General features: G+C 41.1%; 1 protein-coding gene across 5 annotated transcripts in view; it reads right to left on the minus strand.

Annotated features, from left to right (window-relative positions):
* scrib (scribble planar cell polarity protein) overlaps positions 1-24,261 on the minus strand; it is a 76,199-nt gene that overhangs the window by 32,464 nt on the left and 19,474 nt on the right. For all 5 annotated transcript variants that reach the window (XM_030756662.1, XM_030756660.1, XM_030756661.1 and 2 more), the window contains exons 2-10: positions 11,072-11,189; positions 7,631-7,709; positions 7,002-7,091; positions 4,992-5,048; positions 4,676-4,739; positions 2,418-2,492; positions 2,078-2,222; positions 1,188-1,306; positions 826-1,025 (exon numbers count right to left, since the gene is read on the minus strand). In XM_030756662.1, the coding sequence (XP_030612522.1) occupies positions 826-1,025; positions 1,188-1,306; positions 2,078-2,222; positions 2,418-2,492; positions 4,676-4,739; positions 4,992-5,048; positions 7,002-7,091; positions 7,631-7,709; positions 11,072-11,189 (947 nt within the window). The remainder of the gene's footprint in view (positions 1-825; positions 1,026-1,187; positions 1,307-2,077; positions 2,223-2,417; positions 2,493-4,675; positions 4,740-4,991; positions 5,049-7,001; positions 7,092-7,630; positions 7,710-11,071; positions 11,190-24,261) is intronic.

The raw sequence follows: 24,261 nt of genomic DNA on the forward strand, positions 1-24,261 counted from the left end.
TACACAGATGAGCTTAATATTTTAAAGATCTTAAGGTGGATCTATTATGTTTTTTCCTTCTTTCCTGTCAATACACTGTGAACACCACACCAGTTGAGATGGCGTTCTTGTGAGGCCAATCAGAAGAATTCCTTTCAACATGCCCGTCAGGGCCAATAAGACAGCAGCATGCACGAGAGGCCCATTTCTACAAGGGATAAGCAGGACAGTCTCTTTCTCCTCAAACTATTTGCACTATTTACTTTGCACAATGCAATCAGGACTACTGTCAGCAACTTAACTGCCCCACAATAATTAATTAAAAAAAAAAAAAAAAAAAGGGATCCATGCTGAATTTTACTTAAATAAAGGTTAGTGCAAACGCACGAGCAAATTCTTGTTCATTTTTCCTTAAATTAATTAGCTTTAGTCTCACTTCATATTTTTTCACCATGTTGTTCACACCCCACCCCACAGTTTCACCCCACGCTGCTGTAAGGCCACCCTCTCTTTAAACCAGTGGATGAACTGAGGGACTGCATGCACCAAGATAAACAAATTATTTTGAACTGTAAGTCATGCAAAGAGACTCTAGAAGAACCATGAATAAAATTCTCTGAAATAACCCTTTGACAGTGATCACTGTTTAAGATCATTCCAATAACAAACAATTTGTCTGTATAAAGTCATAACTTGTAGTTCTTGATTTCATTACAAAAAAGCTTAAGTGTAGGAGCAACAACTTTCTTTCATCCTTTTTGGCACAGACACTCTCTTTAGGTCTTCAACCTTTGATATAAAAGCTGCTGTGTATTATTAACGGTCCATTGTGTGAAGTAAGGGTACCTGTTTCCAGCCACATCCAGCACGTGCAGCTCGGTGGCATCTGCAAGCTCAGCAGGCAGTTTGCCCAGGCGATTGTCCCTCAGTGAGAGGACGTTGAGGCTGGCACAGCCGCCCAGCTCTTTGGGCACACTGCCCAGCCGGTTGCGGTCTACATTCAAGTTGGTCAGCTTCTTCAGCTTGCCCAGCGAGCGAGGAAGTGACTTTCAGGGCGAGAGGGAGGGAGACGGAAGCCATTAATAATCAGTGGAATCAATGATGAAACGTAATTATTGTTAATGGGACTTTGATTTTAATGGGTGTGCATGAACCCAAAGTAGGTCAATGCATGGCTGCAGGAAGCAGTTTACGCTGTGTGCCCCTACCTGTAAAAGGTTCTCCGTCAGAACGAGTTCTGTGAGGTTTTCACACTCGCCTATTGAATCAGTCAGGTGGGTCAGTCTGTTCTGGTCCACCTTCAGGATAGACAGCTGTTTGAGAGACCCTGGAGACAAATCACAGTAACACTTAGCAAACTACACCATAATACACGCCATTGAATTGTTTACTACTGGGCTGCACTGTTTTTGATTCAGATCACACGTGGATTTTTTTTTTTTTTTTTTTTATGTTTTTTTATATTTGTATGTGAATGTGTGTGACACAGCAGTGGATTTATGTGGGACTGAGGGGTCCTGTGTTTGGGTTTGTTTCTGTTGCTCTTTGGCTACACAGAGAGACAAAACCAAAACACACAATTGAGAAGCAAAGACTGGGGCTGCAGTGGACAGTTTTCCTGTTTTTATCAGTCTGAGTTTACTACTACAAAAATTATTTGTATTCTATCCACAACAAGGGCCAAGTTGAAGGAACAGCAGCAGCACAGACATAAACATGGACTGCCCACATGAAAGTTTGTTCCACATATTTTTGATGCGCCATTCACAGTACAATATGTAGTTTCCAAACACTACATATTGTACTCCTATTTACTTTAAATTTTGTATTTTAATTAGTTGAGGCATGTGTCTTCACTGTCACTATTTTTCCAGTAGGGGGCAGTGCTGTTCTTGTTTAAGAACATACTAAGAGCCCATTCCCAGTGTTTACTTAATCAATATAGCTTCATGATTAGGTGCAAAACTTTCACTGGGGAAATAAAATACATTTTGTTTACAGGATGCACAAGTGTAAATTACTGAGCAATGCAAACCAACGCAGGATATTACCAACATGTGTAAGTCACCGTTTCCCTCCTCCCCCTGGTGTTTCTCACCTATGCTGTCCGGGACGACCTCCAGCAGGTTCTGTGTGAGCAGCAGGTCTGTGAGAGCCAGGAGGCCGCTCAGCTCTGAGGGGAGCTCCTCCAGACGATTCTCTGATACATCCAGACACACCAATCTCCGAAGGTTTCCCAGCTCCTACACGCACACACACACACAAATTACCACTTACAGCGATCTATGGAAGCACAATACAATTATTATTTCCACAGCAAACACAAAGAGAAGAAAAATGTTAGTGGGACTAAACTCTGCATGAATGCAACACAGCTTTGGACTTCATAAAATTCAACAAAATAAGAAAAATAATAATTAAAAGAAAGCTGTACTTACTGATGGTAATGAGGACAATTGGTTACGGTCTAGCCACAGCTCCCTTAGATTGGGGAGAGCACCAAGGGTATCCGGCTAAGGGGGGAAAAAAAAGGTGAGAAAATAAAGAAAATCAAATTTGAGTTCAAACAACACATTGTGTTAGCAGAATCATGCTTCATTTGAAAACTAAGAGAGGCAGAGGATTTAGAAAACAGGAATCATGTGACATCTGTGCATGAGGGTTACAGATGACTACATGAAAAGATTTGATGGCAGCCTCTGTTATACCACTAACTGTTTAAGATGCTTGAAGCTGAAATCAGCACTGACTTAGCATGACTCCCACTGGATTACAATTTTCAGCTTGACTTTACTGATAAATCAGCACCAGCTGTGCTTTCTTATTGTCTCTCTTCTCTGACAGCTGACACACACACACACACACACACACACACACACACACACACACACACACACACACACACACACACACACACACACACACACACAGTCCCGCCTCCTCTCGCTCATAGTGCTGTCTTCTTCTTGTCACTCATCTCATTCACTTCAGTTAAATATCACTGCACTTTTGTTTCTGTTTTATTCTTTGCACTTCATTGCCTTTTGAGTGCACTACCTCGAACTGTTTTGTTGTCACGTGCTGTCCACGTTGGACGGTAGCAGTGTGAGCCATGCTGCCTAAACCTCCCTCTCACCAGGCACTTCCACCAGTTCTTCCTGGGGAATGGCGAAATGCATAATCTTTCCAGCTAGCCTTTAGTTTACCCTCTGATCTCCTCCCAGTCACATATGCCCAAAAGCACCTTTATAAACACATGGCATCCAGAAGATGCCTTCTGAGCTCCTTTGGATGCAAAAGAGTAGAGGCTCTTCTGAGTCTCTCCCAAAGACCGATCCTTCTCACCGTATCCCTAAGGGCAGCACCCTTCAGAGGAAGCTTGTAACTGCCATCTTATTTTTCAGTCACCAACCACAGCCCTTGGCCATAGTTGAGGGTAGTTAACCAGTAGGCCAACCAGTAAATAGACTGCTTCATCTTTTGCCTGAGTTCTCTTTTCATCAACTACACCAGTAAACTTACTTTAAATCTCTAATTCTGTATTTTCCCTACGCGGAAACACTGCAAGCAACAATTCACACAAACCTGGAGAGGACAATCTACACTTTGAAATAGAGGCTTAGATTAAAAAATTTAAGGTAAACCTATTACACTTTTCCTTATTTTACATTTACAGTGGTCATAATGAGGTTAGTAAATGTACAAGTAAACCACAGCATTATATGATCTCACAGTGCAATGGCATTCTAAATATGGTCAACTCAGTCATATAGCTCTTGCTGTGAGCACAGAAGCCCCACCCACCTGCTGTCTGAACCCTCTCTTTGCAAAGGGCAGCCAATCAGAAGAAAGCTTGCTTAAAAGGAGGGGTAAGGGAGCTACACCAACTCAATTCATACAGAGGACGAACTGAGGGGCTGCTCAAAGACCCAGTATATGAAAAATACAGATTATACTAAGAATAAAAATATGTAGCTGGTAATGATCATAATAGGTTTCGTATAAATATAAATACATTTTTTCCCCATGGTGCAGCAGTATACTGAAGTAGAAATTCCAGGATTGTGACAACTCGAGTCTGACAACATTTTATCAAAACCGCTGTCATATTTTTAAATCTGCTGGAGGCAAATTAATCATTTCAGGTCAGAACTAATATTCACTCTTCAGACTTTTGTTAAAGCTTCAGAAGTCCATGTCTGTAACCATGAATAGAGAAAAAGTCTCCTCAAGTCTCTTAAAATGAGCTCAAATTTAAAAAAGAAAAAAGTTGAGTTTATGACAGACATGCAGGCAAAGTTTCATTATGATGTCAACTGTTTGCTCAACCTCCGCCCTTGTCAGGTCATGAGGCATTGTTTACTCTGTCCTACAGACACAGGTGGGCGTTCCCAGGCTAAAACCAGCACTCGCTCTGGGGTACAGTGCAGGCAGGGCTTCACTTCTTCCAGACTGGCTCAGCTGTGTTTGTTGAAGTAAACATGTGGTCTGGATCATAATTACTGTGGTGAGAACGTGAGAGGGATATTTGTGATACGTGTCACTTTGAGAGAGTGTGTGTGTGTGTGTGTGTGTGTTGCACTAGTTGTGCAAATATGAAAAATATTATTTTAAAGACACAAGCACGGGTGTCGTCTGAGCACACCGACTTATTTACTGTATAGAGTTTGATTAAAGGGGATGAGACTTGACTTACCAAAACTTCCAGTTCATTGCTACCCAGGTCCAGCTGTTCCAGTTTCACAAGGAAAGAGAGCGACCTGCAACAAAGCACAAGAGATTGCGTCACACAAATATGCGCGCTGAAAGAACAAAGAGCTGCAACTTGAACAGGTAACAGCATACCATTCATTCACATGTCATGATGCATGTTTGTAGACCTGCTGTTACAAGTAACTCGTGGTTGCTCATAACAGGAGGCAAAAGTAACAGAGGCAGCAGTGACAAACATCTCAGTGAAGATGGTGGAGGGTTTAATATGCACGTGTACCCTGAGCAGAGATGAAACTTACGTGGGCAGAGACTTCAACAGGTTCTCCCTAAGCTCCAACGTCACCAGGTTGGCTAGGCTATAAAAGTAGGAATGGGAGAGAAAACAAGGTAAACAAATGTTTTTATGAAAAGGAAAAAAAAAAAGAGGGTGCAGGAGTTGGCAGGTGAGGAGAAGAAAAGATGGGGGAGGAAGAGAAAAGAGGAGAGACAGGCTGGTTAGTCAGATGGCGGGTCTGTTCGTCTGAGCTGCCTGGCATGGTGAGGGACTCTTCCATCTGTCTGAGAACAGCAGTGGCCCAAAGCCTGGAGACCAGCCTCCTCAGAGCACATCGGTACTCATCGAGAACCTGCACGGACTCTTTATTTATGCACATGTGTACAACTCAGTGCCCACAGGCTAAATTTGGCCCTTTGCTGATTTTAAGCACTTAGGTTCTCAACCTTGGGCCTCTGAATGGCCTCTGAGGTGTGCACAGTGGCAGGTGCACCCTCAGCTTTTGGTTTTCAGTTATTTTTATGTAAGACGGAGTTAAGCTGATTCATAGGTTCCAGCCCCCCTCCGCGACCCTGAAAAGGATAGATGGAGGATGGATGGATGGATGGATGGATGGATATTGGAAAGTTGTGTTTTTTTTATTATTTTGCTTTTTGTCCCACTTCTAATCACTACACTGAAATTTTTTGCAGTGAACCCTAGCTAACATTGCTAGGGTCGCAAGATTTACAGCTGTAGAAGCCTTAGGGCAGTTTATGCTCAAAGTGAAAATAAAAGCAGCTCAACCGACAGAGATGAATCAGCTTAACTCAATCTTACATAAAAATGATCAAAAACCATAATTAACTGCGTAAGAACTTTTCAGAATATCTGTCACAGATAAAAGAGACCAAAAAGTATTCCAGTATAATAAATTAACCCACTCTGTCACTGAAATAGTTTAGTTGCTTGAGGGACTAAATGGATCACACTCTGTATTTAACATCAAATTAAAACATGTCAGTAAAGTATATGTGATTGGCCCCTGGTGAGACTGTCATTTTCCAGTGTGGAAACTAAGTTTGATAGCTCTCTCTTAATGTGAGACTAGCTGAGCCACAGGCCTTCAATCTGGCAATACAGACAGTGTGATCTGTTTTCAGATATGTCTCATTTCAACCAATGTGACATCAGTGTTTGCATGAAGCCAGTTCTGCCTCGGTGGCTTCTGAGAACCGGTCCCACATTTCAGCAGATCTGAGAACTGAATGTGAGGTAGCAAAATTTGGGGTAATTCTCAAAGAAAGCCATTACGGACAGAATCTTCCGGCTGCAGATTCACTGCATCACTGAATTTTTTGTGGGCAGCCCCTCCTGTAGCCACTGACACAAGCATAGTTTTTCCTGCATACAAGAAATTTTGGTTTTGGTTTCATTTTGGTTTGGCTTTCCCCAAAGGGAAACTCTCCAGGCTTGTAATAAGACCATTACTATTTTAATGTTTTAAGGCTGGGTTAATTTCCTTGAGAATAAAATGCATTTTTATATATCGAATGACCAGAAATGACAGACTTACATGAGATAAAGTAACAAAGACTCGCTGCCCATTAACTATTAGCACAACCAATCATGCATACATTCACAGCCACGCCCCCAGAGGCCAATTTTGAGCCAGGAAATGCCCTGATCTGTGGTCCCAATTTTCCGTTCATCAGTTTTTTGTTGTTTTATTTGTTTTTTTAGTGCTTTGCCAAGTAGCAGCTTTTTGGCACTGGTCGTTTTTCAGTGGAAATGCATGAAATTGGCTCTAGATTAGGCACCAGCATCAGCAGTGTTTATGGAAAAGAGGAAAAAGAGGCCTTTCACAGCGTCCCACACCACAAGCAAGGTTTTTAATTTCTAAGATAAAAGATAGCCAATGCTCCCAACTGTGTCAGCTAATGATTTTATTTTTCCAAATCTAAGCAAGGGAAAACACAGTCCAAAAAAACAAAACAAAACAAAAACAACATCTTATCAGATTGTCTATTACGAGCCATTATGAATGTGTGCATACTTTCCGATGTCGTTGGGCAACGTCTGTAATGACACGTCGTTGAGAGCCAGGTGAGCCAGTGCTCGGAGTTGAGTGAAACCATCCGGCAATCTGAGCGGAGACAGGAGAGGAAAATAGCAGAGTGTGTGTTAGGTTTTCTGTTGTACAGTGCATGGCAACAGTCAACTCACACACAGGCTACTGGCCCTCTACGTATTCACATCTGTTAAAGACATCAGGATCAAACCTTCTGCCAGCTATTCGATCGCTTTTCCATAGGAATAGAGAAATATTGATGATGGGAGTAAGATGATGAAGGTGAAGTCAGACAGTAACTGTCACAAAAACAATGATCAGCTCCAGACATGTGTTCATCTACTGTTCCTAATCCTTTCTTAGCAGTGAGACAAGGGTCACACTCTACATACTCGAGACACACACACACACACACAATTACTGTATTTAAAGTTCAGTTCACTGCACACTTAGCAAAGTAATTAGAGCAAACAAAAGACACTCATGCTTCGTTTCATCTGTCAAAGCAGTGCTGCCCCCACACCCTTGCTCTCATTACTGTATCTGGGAATGCCCCGGACTTACATTTTCCCACAGTGATCATGAAAAGTGATGGGCTGTTGAAATCGACTTACCTGGAAAGGGGGTTTCCACTGAAGTCTGCGATCTCCAAGGCCCTGCAAAACTTAATGCTCTCTGGGATCTCAGAAATGTCTGCAGGAAAGAAAAAAGAAAGAAAGAAAGAAGAGGAGGAGGAGGGCAGGAGTCAGCGTTACGGATGCACAGATGTGGAGCGTGAAGGGAGCTGATGCTATAGAACAAATTCTTTGAAAAATTCCTCATAATCACAACCACATGGCAAAGAGCAGAGAAGTCAGAGGAAAGAAAATGAGAGCAAAATGAGACAGAAAGTTGCGCTGCAGAGGTCAAAGTGTAGTGTTACATCTTGATTTTCAACTAGGGAAGAACTGATTGTGAAGATCTGGGCCAATCGTGATGTATTACTTTGTCTGATTTTTGTTCTTATTCATTCACCCCATTGTGTAAGAGAACCAAAGAATTATTCATTGTAAGAATTATAAGTCTCTTTCTGCACTACAATAATTTTGAACATTTAGCCAGTGCAAAATTAATGTAACGTAACAGATAAATGCCATATCATTTGCCAATACAGTCTACAATATCTGCCATTATCGGTGCAAGAGTTAAAGACCATAGAATAATATGCAGTAATTATACTACTATTTGTGGAGGAATTTCTGTTTAAAACCTGAGAGCTTCTGGCTGGACTCCGAACGAAAGCAGTGAATGTGACTTTCTCTGTATGTGGACGACAGCAGATTTGCAATTTTGACCAATTTAACAGTTAATCGCCGCATTATCACAACTGCCAACATGACCCTGTTCAATGCAGACAAGATCGCAAGTTCATTACACACAGTTGCGATAATTTTGATCTTGTTGCCGTCTCCAACCACAGGTTTCCTGAGTTTGAATGTAGCATTAGAATTTATAGTTTTGTTTTACATTTCTATAACAACCTTGATTGGTGCATCTCTATTTTCTATCATCAAAGTTAAACTAACTTGACACCTACATCTGAACACCAAAGCATTTTAATTCCTAAGTATAAAGATGGAGAGTATTGTGTAGTACTATGAAAACCACACCCACAAGAGAGGAAAAACAATCAACATGCAGCTATGGGCTGAATCACTAACAAAACGCCTTAAGCTGACTAAAATCATTAAGTCAGAGGATTATTTTTGCAGCCTGTGTTTAGTACAACACAGTCAGTGCAGAGCCATGAACCTTTTCTCCTGGGGTGTGGGTGGGTGGGTGGGTTCTTGATTGTGGCCTGTCTTTATAGTAAAATGCAGAACTTACAGCAGCACCCAAAAAAAAAAAAAAAAAAAAAAGGAATTAAATACAGATAAAATTATATAAAACAAAGTGGCAGCCAGATGGTGTGCAGGCTTTTTTCCTGTGTACAGACTGGAATTGTTATCTAAAAAGGTATTAAGTAAAGTAAAAAATAAATAAATAAATTGTATTTTATCATTAGGACGATGGTTCTTCGTGCACGAACTGGATACAAAATAACCAACAGCCCTAAAAAATACATTTGTCGAGATCCCTGCTGACCTTTTTGGACCACAGAGCATTTTCACCATTTAAGTCGACCTGTGAAGTAAAGTGGCTAAAATGAACCCTCAGTTATTAGTATTTCTTTTTTGGTCATCATACCGACATAATTAACACAGCTGACCATCCCTCTCTTTACATCAATGATACTTGCAGCAGGACTTAATCTACCGTTATTTTAAGCCTTTAGTTACCAATTATTTTGCAGATTTACAGCAGTAAGATAAAATATAAATCTACAAATAATTATGCTGTACTATTATGAACTAAGTTGGGAGTACATATTTATTAACTTTTTTTTTTTGGTGGGCAAGAAAAACTATACAAGGGGCCAGTAAAAATTCTGATCTCCTAGCCAAGAGGACCAGTATAGATAATATGTTATGTAGGACACTGTGGTTACCTGTACGTCACAGTCCAGCTGAAATTAGTGCCTTCCAAAGGCAGGTTTATGACACCACCTCACCTAGATATTAAGAGTAGCTTATACAGTAACAAAGAGCTTAAACGTTTACATGACTCTTGCCTGCTTAGTCTGGTGCACATATAAAAATACAGAGAAAGAAATCTGACCTACTGGCACCATCGGGAAGTATATTTTCACTACTGGATGCTGCAGGTGTTTGTTAAGAAATCCCTACAGAGTCAGGCAGCCAATCACATTTATCTGGCTCAGCACTGTCCTGCAGCAGGAGCGGGGAAGCAGACAGGCAGACAGATGGGAAAGGCCCTCGCAGGCCACCGCACACTGCCCCCACAGCACTTGATGCAGTTTGTAGCAGAGCAGATGTCTCCTATCTAACACAGGGGCCCTTCTGCCACTATCAGTGTTTGTGTGCAGTAGACAAGGACGCAGAAAGGGCAAGGTATTTGTGCACGGCACAGCAGAAAATATCACTGGCCTGACGGAGATATCAGTTTCACCTTACCTTTCTGACCGAGGGCACAATCAGCAGTCTGATTTGGATGGCTTAGTGAGAAATTTGGTTGTTTCCTTGTCATTTAGACATATTTAACAGACATGTAGATTTTACGGATGAATATCTGAATCTGGCAAAGAGGGCTTGCTTATATTTAACTGATTTGGCTATGCTCCCTTTACACTAGGCTGCAAACATTAGTTTAGACCTTTAGCGCTGCATGCTGCCAGTATTACAGTGACACAGACAGAGGGACGGCTGCAGTCAGCCTACAGCAAACTTAACAAGAAATTGAACAGTCGTGGCAAACTAACATTTAATCAGCATACAGACAGGTTTTAGTTTAACGTTTTTATATTCTATATCTTTGCCACGGTTTAAAACAAAGTGGTGGCAAATGGGAGGAACTGAAGAGATGCTTTTCTTCATATCTAACCATGAAACAGGTACTTTAATAAAGGACTTTTACTGACCTTTTGCTCTCACCGGTTTTATTTGTGATTAGCGTAATGACGACTGCTGCAGCAAAGTCTAAAAAACTTTCTTTCACTTCACTTCAGTGTTTACGTCACAGAGCCTCTGTTTGCTGCCCACTGTGTGCACGTCAGAGAAACGAGGCTTCAGGATCTTAACTGCTGATATGAAAAACAGAGGCTGCTTGGGTTTGACCTCGTAATCTTTTCATTTCTACACACACTCATGTTTTAAGCCATCAGGTCACTGGTTGTGTCCTCCTGAGTCCTTCCATCCTCTGCTCAATAATGTGCTCTGTAATTTGTTAAACAATGGTTACTTTATTGTGTTATGTTGTGAAATAAACAAATAAACCCAATGTCCCCGTACGAGGACATACTTAAAATTTTTTTCAAATTTCAAAGCTGATGCTTAGCTTTTTATATTTTTCATGTCCAACTAATCCCAAATAGTTCAGGTCTCAGGGGGATATTTCATTGAAGGGTGATTTTACAAGAGTTATGACAGAGGGTTCACAATGAGCTTATATTTGTGTACCATTTCTGGAGATGTCCAGTTCCACCAGCTGCATGAAGTTGGCCACCTCAGGAGGGAGTCTCTGGATCTCATTGTCACTCAGGCCGAGCTTCCGGAGGTTCAGTAGTCTGAAGAAAGGCTGTGAACACATGATAACACGTTAGTGAGATTAATTGTTTCAAACAAGCTCAGTTTAATACAAAGAAGGGCAAGACACAAGCAGCAGGATCAGTGTCTGAGGATTAGTTAATTATCAATTAGTCAATTATCAAAATCCCTTCCCACCATTTCAGTCCCTGGATTAACTGATGGATGAATAGTTTCAGCTTTATTATTGATTTTTAGACCGTAAGTAAAAGCAGTGTGGTCTAAGTTAAGAGCTGATGAGGGGTCATATGTAGCCTCAGGCGTATGCATATTTTAGTCACAATGACAGGGTTCAATTAATGATTCATTTCCTTATTGATTAATCTACTGATTACATCACCAGCAAACTTGAAAGCACAGCCATCAAAAGGTCAAAGTTTTTGTTTTGGGTGACTAATGGTCAAAAAAAAAAATTTATATATATATATATATATATATATATATATATATATATATATATATATATATATATATATATATATATATATATATTCACACACACGCGCTCTTCAAAGAAGGGTTTGACCTTCCCCTCAAGGATTGCAATAAAAATGTTTTCTAATGTATTTTCTAATAAATTTCTAATCTTTTTTAACTGGAGCTGCATTTGTGATTATCAAATGGGCAGAAATAACCGAAAAAAATGCAGAAACTTCTGGTAAGTAAGGTAACACAGATACTATACCCCACAAAGGCCTGTTAGGAAAAATCCTGTATCATGATACAAAACAAAATAGGAGCAGATTGGTGTTTTTCTGCATGAAAAATGACACAAAAGATAAGTTAATGACAACAAACCCCTAAAAGATAAATCCGCTCATTGTTTTGGTTATACGTCCTGTAAGTGCTTCAGTTCCTTGAGTGTTGTTGACATTCCTCTCTGCTCAACCATAACTTAAACATAAAACATCCTGTATATTGAGAAGAGGGCCCTGTCCAAACAACTGGTTTAAAAAGACAAGAAAAAAAAAAAATCCATCCCTATATTCTCCAAAAAAAAAATAAAAATAAAATTCCTCCACACCATAGCAACGGCAGCCAAACAAAGTGGCTTTCGTTTGGAGAGTTGGGAAGAGTGCTACGGCTGTGGCCGTGCCAAGTGCTTTCACAAGAGCCTGGTTGTTGGAGAGGAGAGCGTTCAGAAGCATTCCTCCGCCAGCCGCACTGTGTGCGTGTCATCTGCTGCTCAGATGGACAGACAAGACGGGCTGGCGAGGATCAGCGAGTGTAACAGGCCAGAACTATGCAGTTATTAACCCTTCAATCAGCCCCGGGGTGTGCAGACCACAGAGGACCCACTGTCCACCCTGTCAACAACCCGTCGACTGCTCAGACGCTGCAACGGAGGAACAGCCTTAAGGAACTTGCCGACTAAAGCATTCTGGAGAAGGAATTTGTATAAACTCATTATTCGGGGATGTTTTCTGAACACAGAGTGCACTGACGTCCGCAAGTTTGGAGCCTCAACCTTAATTCAAATTAAACCACAAGCCATCAGCAGCATTTTCTGTTGAAAACAACCTTTGTGTTTCAATTACCAGCGATTAATTTACTAAACTGAAATATCCAGACAATTTCTAAGCTCTTTCTTCTCCACCGGGGATTAAAGTTTTTTTTTTAAAAACCTGCTTACGCTACAGCCTCCAAACTGTTGCATAAACATGAAATAAATCAGAAAGCACCAAATCTTCTTTGATTTGAATTGTGAGGATTTTGTCTGACAAGTGTAAAATCACACATCCTGTGAAAGCTCTATGTTTAAGCTTGTGTTCAGCTCCACTGCTTTCCACAGTGACAGACATTTCCTGCAAAATGGCATGTTTCGATTGGCAGGGGTTAAAAGGCCTTTTTCTCCCTTAGAATTGGTTTAAGGAGCGCAAGGTCGGTCTCGTCGATTCTTTTCAAAATTTTCCCAGCACTGAAATTTCCCTACCTGATAGCGAGTGAAACAGGAGGAGAAGATAAACAGAGTGGGTGTTGGCTCATTGAGAAGCAAGTGAGAGGGATCAGATGGCAGAAACAGAAAAACAGATGAGGGGTGATCATGTGACCAGGTAACCATGTGCAGGGGCCCAGATGGGACCTGGCCTCTGGGAGGGGAGGAGGCTGCCTTACTGGGCAGAACAGGTTAAATCCGAAGATGAAAAACTCCTCAGGGTGGTGATGGGGGTTTTAAACCCCATATGTGAATTTATAATCCATCTTTCACATCCATACTGATACTGATGCTATTTATTTCCTACAGTGAGGCAACGCTCCGGCTACTGGATGCTCCAAAGCTTTCCTCTCCACACATGGTATAGCTCAGACATTGATCAATAATAAGAGCATAAATGCCAACACTCTGACACCCTCCTGCTTTGCCGTGTCTCCCAGGAAACTCCTGGAATTTGCATGACTCTCAGTGTTTATTAGGAATAATTGTAACACAGGCATCAATAGGTCTTGTGCTTTTGTCTAACGTTACCCAGGTTGCCAGATTTTCCATTAAATGCAGTCTACATACACAATCTGCACTCTGCATGCAGTTTCCACCCATCTGTCACTGCAACCTAACAGCACACAACCTGAATCAGGGTTGTGCGTGCAGACCGATCAGATGCTGAATCAATAAGATGCTCAGCTGGTGCTTTACCACTTCAGCTTATTGTAAAGATAGAGACCTTAAAAGGCACCAAAACAAATACTGAAGAGTTAAGACATATGTGCAACTCATTGGATGTGCTTGACAGTGAGCTGCATACATTGGTAATGCTAGAAAGATATTTATTGATTTGAGGTTCCCCGACGTATAACTTATAAACTAAATGTTGTAGAAACACAAACAATGATGTTTTCCAACTGATTAGACAAAGAAAATATTACATTAAAAAAAAAAAAAGAAAAAAAAAAGAAAGAGGTTCTATGAGCTGAGGGGGGCCATATTTTGGTGGGAGAAAAATGCTGCCGTTACCATAATCATTTCATACAGGTGCTGCTGCGGCTCACCTCGTTGAGCTGGCGACCCACATGCTGAAGGTTACTGCAGGGACCTGGGTTTGAGTCTGGCCCAGAACATTTCCTGCATGTCATTCCTCCACTCTCTCCCTCCTTTCCTGTCAACTCTACACACCTTCTTGCCAATAATGGCTAAATGCCAAAAAACAAGAGACCTGTTGGCCTATAGAACTCCGCTGTCAAATGTTTTACTCGTACAATACGTGATATATTGGAACGGAAACTAATTTGGCTGTAGGTCAACCATCATTGAGCTGAAACTTGCTTTTTCATTGTTTACACTGTTGCAGACCTTTGCCCGATGAATACTCACGGAAGAATTGTCAATAAATAAGGATGGAGTAGCGATTAGTCTTAAACATTTTTACAGTATTTAAAAAAAAAAAAAAAAAACTTTGAAAATTTGTGAAAAATAAAAACATGTAGACATGTAGTGTAGCAGGCCAGTGTAGCAAAGTATGAGTGAGAAGGACATCTGAATAGCTGAATATCTGGATACAACTTTAAAAAAAAAATACACACATGATAATTTAGTCCTGAGTTGACTCTAGAAAAACACAAAGTACCCTGAAGAAAGAATTGGAGTCCTCAAACTATCTTTAGTCCACTGAAGACTGATAAACTCCAATAAGCCATAACCAATCAGACACTGATTTGTACTTTAGTATGTTAAAAAAAAATCTGCTGTTTGATGCATCTAATTTTAGACCAGCTAATAAGTGTCAGCTCCTTCAATGAGACCTGGGCCTGATGTCTCTGCCGCTTCCCCCTGACTGATCTACTTTCAAATCAAACAATGGAAAATAAGCAGTGTCACATGGGTCACTGGGTCATCTGGAACAACAAGTTGGTATTTACTGTACCCACAACATCTCTTCAGTGTATCTGTGAGCCACGGCAGCCTGTTCGCTCACTTCAGCAGGCTTCACGGGACTGCAAATGTGTGTGTGTGTGTGTGTGACAGTAACTATTTGTAGAGTGAGACGGCACATTGGTGACAACAAGACCGATGTGATGCTTTTCTTTTACAACTTTGCACCCAGAGTGTTTTAATGAGGCTCCGACAAGAGCTGTTTGTACGAGAAAGGGAGTGAAGCTGTGAACAGGAGGATGTTTAACTGCATGGCAGTAGGGAGTGAGGGGGGGTAGATCATAGGCGTCAGCAGAGGGCAGTGCAGTAGTGCGGGGTCTCAGAGCAATTACAGTAATATACAACATACTAGACAATACAGCCTACTTTCAAGTTTCACTTGTGCCTACAGAAAAAGCATTAACCACAAACATTTAAGAACGCAAAACAGCACTACACAAAACACTAGCTACCTGCTAACAGAAGACAAGCCTAACAAATGCAGAAGGAAAAATATTTGTTTGACCAGCACGTCTCGTTCTGCAAACAGGTTGGTTTTTATTTCTATTGTGTCACAGACACAAATACAAAGTTGGGGTATGTACAGTTCATGTTAAACTGCTTTCAGTTCCAGAGTTACAAAACAGAAGGTAAACTACAGCTACGAGACTTTGAACAGGTATCAAACTAAGTCAATCCATCACTGTTTGGGTTTAATTGCTCTGCCTACCTGTGAAATACAGAAATTCCTTTTAATAATTTATTATCATTTTTTAAAGTCCTGTGGATCAGCGCCACAATACATTACTGACCTGTAAGCTCCGTAATTTGTCTCTGTGCCTTTTTTTTTTTTTAGGTGGGTTTTATATTTTGCATTTTAGTTTTGCATTTGTTTGTCTTGACTGGAAAGCACCTTTTTTTGGCCAGCTGACACAGCTGCACACATGCTGCTAGATTTTGTTAAGATTTCACCAGTGGGAGGACTGAGTCTGTATAACCTTGGTGAAATGTTTTCTGTGCCTCATGTATTTATTCAGGAAATCCGTCATTCGTATATAGTAAAATCAAGCCTGTTGACCCCACCTGCTATAGAGTTGTGTATCTAACAAAACCAAACACTAAATAAAGGCATGCAGCATTTCAGTACATGTGCGTGGAAAGTCCTGAGGATGCTTCATCCTGTTTAGGTTGCATTGCACTCAGACGAGTGTTGTGTGCCTCAGGATGTGTTTGGATGTGTTTGCACACATGCCTGTGCATCGCAGTCATCCTTTAGTCATAGCAAAGAAGATCCTGCTTTGCAGGTCCTTATCTCAGAGCACACAACAGTTTACACAGTATTAAAGTCTTCAGTGCCAATGTTTTTCACACGGTCTTTTCATGGGCGAGTCACCCAGGATTATTTGGAGACTCATTTCAGCATTTTTTAATTCTGAGAACTACAACAAGTTGCTGCTGTAGCGCCCTTCTCTCTCACTCACAGACTGCATTCCACCATCCTGGATTATAAATAGTGACTGAAGTCCTTGTCCTGGCCTGGACGGCCTCTCCATCTACAGTACATGACAATGGACTTGGTGGAGAGACTTACTGGAAATGCAGCTGATTAGTATAATATGTTATTTATTTTTGTCACAAAGTGCTTGCCCATTACGCTATTTATTTAAGAATTTATTTAAGAAAGCATAGTCCCCCACAAATGGTGTCTAAATCTGTTGAAACCATTAAACCTTACTGCATGGACTAGTTATACAACTTTGATGTAGTCTGAAAACACCTGCAATTGGCTAGAGTCTCCCATCCCAAGCTATATTTTCTGAAGCCTGAGAGTCCACTTCACTCTCAGACCACTCAAACTACAATGTGCTGAAAGGTTATTATGATTTTTGTGTGTGTGTGTGCCTCTAATACAGTCAAAAATGTGTTGCCTACTCCAGCTCCAGAACTCCGGTTACAGTAGTAAGACTGTCTGGGATTTAGGCAGTTATGCTAACACACATAATTTGTGTATTCATGGGTAAAAGCAGTGAGTTCATGTGTAGTGAAGGAGACTTAAATCTATGTGGAGAAATGCGTGTCAGCCTCGCATAACTCCAAAGAAACTAATTAAAATGTGGCTACAGATACCGAGAGGAAAATTGTGCGTGGACTGTATGTTCTTTGTAAGAGTATCGTTCCACCGTACGTGCCGTTACACGAGGCCTGATGTTTACACAGGCTGCAGTGTTCAAATCAAGTGATTCCAGTTAGCTTTTAGTTTCCCCTCCAATCTGACCAGAGACAGAGCAGGCTCCACCCAATCTACAAGCATACACAAACTTTTTATAGTGCATATTTGCAGAAGATCAGGGAGAAACTCCAGACACTAAATCATTACACTGTAGGTCTATTGACTAAAAACCACTTATTAAAACACATTTAAGGAAATAAATCCCATTTCTGACAGAAGAGAAGTAGATAATGCAACAATGCAAGCCTTCAGAGTTTTGCTTAGCAGTACTGAGGCCATTACACTGGCTTCCAATTAGTTTTCAACTTGATTTTGAAATTTTAACGTTAGTTTTTTAGGCCATGCGCGGTCTGGGACCTCAGTGTCTCCCTGACATGCTTGTAAGCTATGAAGCAACTCAGCCCATCAGTTTATCTGGAACAGACCGCCTGGTTTTTCACCCCATTTTAAGCTTTTATGCTCAAAGTCGCTGGAATAATCTTCTGAGTCATGTTAGATCTCTAACAATGTGACTATGTAACACCAATACAAAAGCAGTCCTGTTTAGCCTTTCAGTATTCAAGCTGCTGGTCTTAGTTATCATTTTTACACATTTTTATGGATCTTAATTTTTAGGTTTTATTATTTTCACTGCAAGACTATTGATATTATTTCATTTTATATTTCTTTGGTTTTGACTTCATTTTTTAAATTTTTACTGATCTGTTGTTAGTTTCAATAACCAGTTCATTGAGTTTCTGTTTCTTTTAGGTATTTAATTTTTCACTTTCTTTATATTCACTACATTATTGTTGCTTTTTTTTTTTTTTTTTGGTTGGTTTTTTATCAATGAGTGCCATTTTGCAATAAAGAGAATCAAAAGTTTTATATTATCTACACAACATAATGCAAAAATCTCTGTGGCAGCTCACTGTCAACTTCCACCTGAGATATAAATCATGTTTTTCTTGGTTAGTACTAAATAAAGCAAAAACAGAGCAGCTGAACCCACTAGATCAGGTCTCAGCTTGCTTATAGAGGCACTTAATCAGTGGATCCACATAATAATCAATCCAAGTGTGCCAGAAAGAGGAAATTACATACGGTCATTAAAGTTCTCTTTAATGCACAACAGAAATTCCTATCCAAACATTCCTGAGCTCCCTAATCTCATGCCAAATCTGCCCTGTCAGCCTAGTCCTTATGTCCCCACTCTTCCAAATAGCCATTCCCTCTCAATACACACAGACACACACAGTGAGTGCACACTACCGGGTGAGGGGCTCAAAGAGAGGGGAGGGGAAAGCCAATGCTTTTGTGCTTTCCTGAACTCTTTCAGTGTCCAGGGAAATAAAAAGCGGAGAGGATTTGGTTGACTGAGTAACTTAGTCGGTCACCCGAGAAAGGCTCATTACTGGACGCTAGTTTCTACAGACAGCAGCAGTCATTGTTGTGGTATAAACTCAGTACATGAGCGGCTGCAGACGGACGACTGCTCTCTAGCTCTCTTCCTCTTTCTACGTGCAGAGTTATATGAAGCTAAAAGCACCAAGGACTTCAGTCTCGGTCACTTCAAGGCCAATGCTAATGAAGCACATGGACTAATGTTTGGGCTGCTCTGCAGGGGGAGGGGAGCCTTTGGCCAAAGTTCCCAAAACTTCTACACATGAATGACGCCCTAACTGGTCTTTCTTCCCTCCGCCTTCCCACTGTTCCACCTCTCTGAGTTCCCTCCATTTTCCTTGGCAGAGGGACAAAGACCAAGCAGCCAGTCCCACACAGGGCTGTCAGTCACAGTCCAGTTCTGGCTGCCCCCCTCTTCCTTCAGCCCAGCCCGGGGATTCCTCCATTGTCCGAGAGGGCACCACAGAGAAGAGAGGAGGGGGTGAAGACTTTAAAGAAGAAAGTGCTGAAGGATAACAAAAGAAAGGAATGACTAAGAAGGATAGAGAAGGCGTGTGGGGAGAACAGCACAGCGAAGAAAAGAAAGATTGTGGGCAAAGTGGAGAGGAGAGAGCTGAGAGAAAGGGGGTGACGGTGGATTATTAATGAAGAATGGAGGGTAAACAATAGAACCCCACAGTGCTCCGGACAGCCTGCACAACTAATGGGGACAAAGACTTTAGCCACTGACCAAAAAAAATTATCTCAACAGACTACAGACTCGCATCTTTTCTCTCACAAATGAGTAATGGCATTTATTATGCAGTTTAGTCTAGTCCACTGTGGTCTAAACACACTGTGGCGTTCAATGCCCCCAATGGCTTCACCAGAAAACCCACACAGATCAGCCAACAATACTACCATCCACCTACTCACAACTATAAACCATCATTCCACTTCCTCTGCTCTCACCCACCATCTACCACTCACTCTTGCTGCTGCTGCTTGTAGTTCAGCTGTTGTGTGTTCAGATGTGTGAGAGACAGAAACAAAATCCACAATCACACCAGCACTACGCTGCAAATTTAATCTCTGAAGGGCCATGTGCATTTCATTTAAGATAACACATCTAATTCTATTAACTTAAATCTCTCACAGAATCTGCAGGGCACACAGAAAAAAGTAGACACGTGTACATACGCCGCTGTTTGGTGTCATTTTAAAAACGGTCAGCATATGCGCCCGAGTGTTTGTGCTTCACTTAAGTGGTAGTTTGAGCCGTGACTTCCCTTATCCGGCTCCAGCAGCTCCCCCGGGGCTGAAAAGGCCACACAGAGTGAAGGGTGTGGTGGAGGCGGTGTGACTAACAGCCTGGCTGACTCCCATCTACAGCACTTACACCTGTCTCAGTGACTTTGATCAGTGTGGAGAGCAAACACAACTTCAAGAAACACCTGAGGTTATCACCACAACTCTGAAGCACAGTAGCTAAGATATAAGATATGGCCGGCGTGAGAGGAAATAAAAAGCTGTACCTAGCCATATAATTAAAAAAAAAAAAATTATTTAATTAAAAAAAAAGGCTAATATATAGAGCAAATAATGTAGTGGGGGTATTTGAGATGTCCTGGATCATCAATAAAAGCAGAACATATAAATATTTTCTTATTTGTCTCAGTGTCCCTTCTGCCAATTAAAGGTGTTTAAACATTGCTGTAATTGTGAAAAATATATGCACTCTGTATTCTATATTCTTTTAATTATATACACATCTTATTTATGTTCTACCATGGAAAAAAAACAAGTAATAAAACAAACCAAGATTTGCAGCCACAGCTAATACAAAGGTCTGCAAAGCTGTGCAAAGGTCTCCACAGCCACTATGGACTACCAACCATGCTGGGCGCTTAAGCCCTTTTTCACACATGCAGCCCAGATAATGCGATAATAATGAGATTGGGACATGGTTGTTGCTTCTGCAGGAGAAAGTCTGCTTCAGATGTGTTCTCCCAAGTGGAAATGCTCCTTTTAATTTAGGTGAAGGAGCTGCCTGGATAGAATGAGAAACGCCCTCACTTTTGAGTTCACAGGACAATCACCTATGTTATTATCACACTGGGGTAATCGGACTTGGACCAGGCAGGTTAAAGACATCCAACTTGAGGGCATTTGCTCTCACATGCATCTCTGTGGTGTAATGTCCAGTTTTCCCTTCACTTTCCCCATTAAAGTATGACTTTCAACTGTCCCGTTTTTGACCCCATTTGTTTACAGTTTTCCATCATGGAGACAGGGAGACTATAGCCCAAGATGACATCTAAACATCTCTTAACCAAGAGGTAACTGCTGTTGTACACTGAGAAAATGAGTCATTCATTTAACTGACTGGGCTTTCTGGTACCCAATAACAAGCACAGTAATATTTAAACATTTAGTTGACCTTTTGCCCCCTTTTCCCCCCTCATTGCATCAAGAAAAGTTTTGCATCTAATCAATTCTGGATTCTTCCAAGTTGCACTGTGAGATCACCAAACTACTACTTCCATTTCCTAAACTAAAAATGACCAAATCCTGGCATCAATAGTAATTTCTCCTGTTCTGTCTGTCCTGTGGACAACAAGCTTTGCTGCTTTTGCTGCCGTGTTTTCTTCAGTGAGGATGAGTCAGTACAGAATGGATGGAGCTAGCTGAAGGGGTTAGGTTTCGGGGGCAGTGCATGTACAGTTTATGTAAGTGCGTTTGTATATATACACAAGTAAACTTGTGCATTTACGCTTTCTGCGTCACAGCTTCCTTTGTCTGTATAAGCAGGGGGAACTGCTCGGGAGGAAAGAGGAACCCTCTACTGAAACGATGATCATGTGGCCCAACATAAAGAGCTCAATCCCCACTGTAGTGACTGTGCAGCCTGATGAGGTTTCTACAAAGCTACTGTGAGTGCAAAGGCTTCTCCACAGTTTATATGGCAATAAATAACAGTGATGACAGGAGCTTTTCCCCCCTTGCCTCCAGGGAAAATGGTTTAGTTTTGGTGAGTTTACACAGGACTTACACCCACTCAGACTGGCCTGAAGTTGACCAAACGTTCAGTATTTAGTTTCCTATTAGACAGCTGTATCTACCAGCTCTGTCCATATGTCTATCTCAACAACACTCAAACTTGGTTGTTGTATCATTGACGACATGAGTTAGCACAGTTCAGAGACCGATGTCGCTGGGGTGAGGGCTCGAGTTGTGCTCATTGACAAAGCTCATTCAGACTGATGGCAACATGTTGGCAAGCTGTCTGCATTTACAAATTAGCAATTATTTGCAACCTTTCAACAATCTCTCAGAGTGATTGCAGTTAGACTGCAACTGTTTGCAGAAAGGTTGCCTCCTATCAGGCGACCTGTGCAATCGCCTTGTGATCAAACGTGGTTGTGAGTGTGCAACACCCTCGAACTCTGGGCAACATTTCAAGTTGCCACAAGTTGCAACTGGTTAAAGAAGGAGGAAAAACAAGAGACCTGTTGGCCTATAGAGCTCCACTGTCAAATGTTTTACTTGTAGATGTAGATATGTGCTAAATTGGAACAGAAAGTAATTTGGCTGTAAGTCAACATCACTGTCTAAATCTGTCTAAAACATTCTGTAGACCTTTGCCCAATTAATACTCATACTAAATTTCAGAAAGAAAGAAAGAAAGAAAGGAGCAGCCACTGATGTTAAACATTAATGTACAGTATTTCTTAAAAATTTTAAAAACTGTGAAAAAAAAGATCAAAAATCTATCTTCAGTGTTTTGTTGACTGTTGCCCAATGAATATTCATGACAAGTTTCAGGATAAGACAATATATAAGGGAAGATGTTACTGTAAATGCAGTAGGAGCTTTTCAGTCAGTGCCAACTCACCTGAACAGTTTGCAGTTAAGTCTTTTGCAAATATACAAAGAAAAGCTGTTGGCGTAGCCTGGATGAAATACCTCTAAACCGCTATCACTTTTCCCATTAGCTGACTCCATGCTACAGAAGCATAACCCTGAAGTGAACAGATCAGCAGATTTGTATTAAATCTCATGTATTGTATTATCTTTGGTTTCTTGTGACTAATGACTTCAAGTCATGTTTGTAGAACGAGCAGTTCAAGGAAACTGCAACGCACACTCTGCCCATTTTGCACAACAACATGCACAATCAATTCAATTTTTTTTATAGCACCAAATCAAAACAAACAGTCGTCTCAAGGCGTTTTATATTGTAAGGTCTTTACCTTAACTTTACCTACAATAATTACACACATTCATTGAGTTGAGTGCATCCGTATAGCCTTCTTCTTTCCAAAACAACAACTTTATGACTGTCTGCATGTGACACATTTAAGGGACATAAGTAAAGTGCAGCTACACTACCCCCCCCCCCCTTTGTGTATTTTAATTTTATTTTATTGAGCCATTTGTTTTTACATGTTCTAAATGCTGGAATTCCCAACTCCTGGCATAAATATAGCATATATCTCATCTTTGTCTTGCGTGAGCTTGTGTCAACTGATGTAGACACAGAACTAAAGGAGGAAGATTGAGAGGGAACAGGTGGATATGACACTGTGTGACTAAGAGGCTCCTCCACATGAATACAGACAGATGCACATACTTCACTGAGACTATATTCTTATTTTAACTGTAGGAAGAAAAATCACAAAGGTATTTTATACCATGTTTGTACCACTATATTTACTTTCCAAAGACAGATGTATAATGATGGGAAACGATGTGGCCCTCTTGGTCATGATTGCTTGGTGCAGCAAAGTGATTTCCAGTCAGCAGCATTTTAAAAATAGACAAGTAATCCCTCCAGTGTTGCTGCATTGGTGGGCTAATCACCGCTTTGGTTGCTCAAAGTGTCACACAAGCTTCCACCACCAGTGCACAACTTCATTAACACAAACGCACAGAAAGAGACAAAACGAGAGTCAGCAGAGAGTCCCAGCGCAGATTTGCAATCCAAACCAAATTCAAAGCAGCAGCCAGACTGGAAGCTTCAAACTTCAGAGAGCTCTAAGAGCTTGCTTCCGTTTGAGGCTTCATACATCTCCTCTTCCACGTAACTGAAATCAATCACAACACTAATGCAACACAATCAATAACCTTATTGACAACATCCCACTTCTACCTTAGAGAAAGCAGGAAGCAATATCACAACTTAAAACTGTAAAGTGCTACATGCCAGAGGGAATGAGCACACAGCTCCTCTAATGATGAGCCAAAACTAAAGGGTGTGGCTCCGTCAGCACCACGACCGCCTAGAAATGTAAATGACCGCTGGTAATGCTAAAGTTCCTGAGAGGTCACAGAGCAAATCACAACCACAAGGTGAACACAAAGCGACCAGGGTTGTTACAGGTTTGTATTTTCCAATTTGTTTAGTTTTTATGTTTGAAAAGTTTCGGTCTTGCATATTTTTAACTATTATAAACATGCCAGGTACAGATTTATTAAGTTTAGAAAAGATAATAAAAACACGGCATTAAGTGAAGGCTGTTGTAACACCCATTCCTCTGTCTTCATGAGGACTGGGGTCGTCAGCTGATGCGCCTCCCCTGAATGCCCAGGCTATAAAAGCTGGTCCAGCTACACCCCTCCGCC

Source organism: Archocentrus centrarchus, chromosome 20, assembly GCF_007364275.1.
Source record: "Archocentrus centrarchus isolate MPI-CPG fArcCen1 chromosome 20, fArcCen1, whole genome shotgun sequence".
Taxonomy (NCBI): domain Eukaryota; kingdom Metazoa; phylum Chordata; class Actinopteri; order Cichliformes; family Cichlidae; genus Archocentrus; species Archocentrus centrarchus.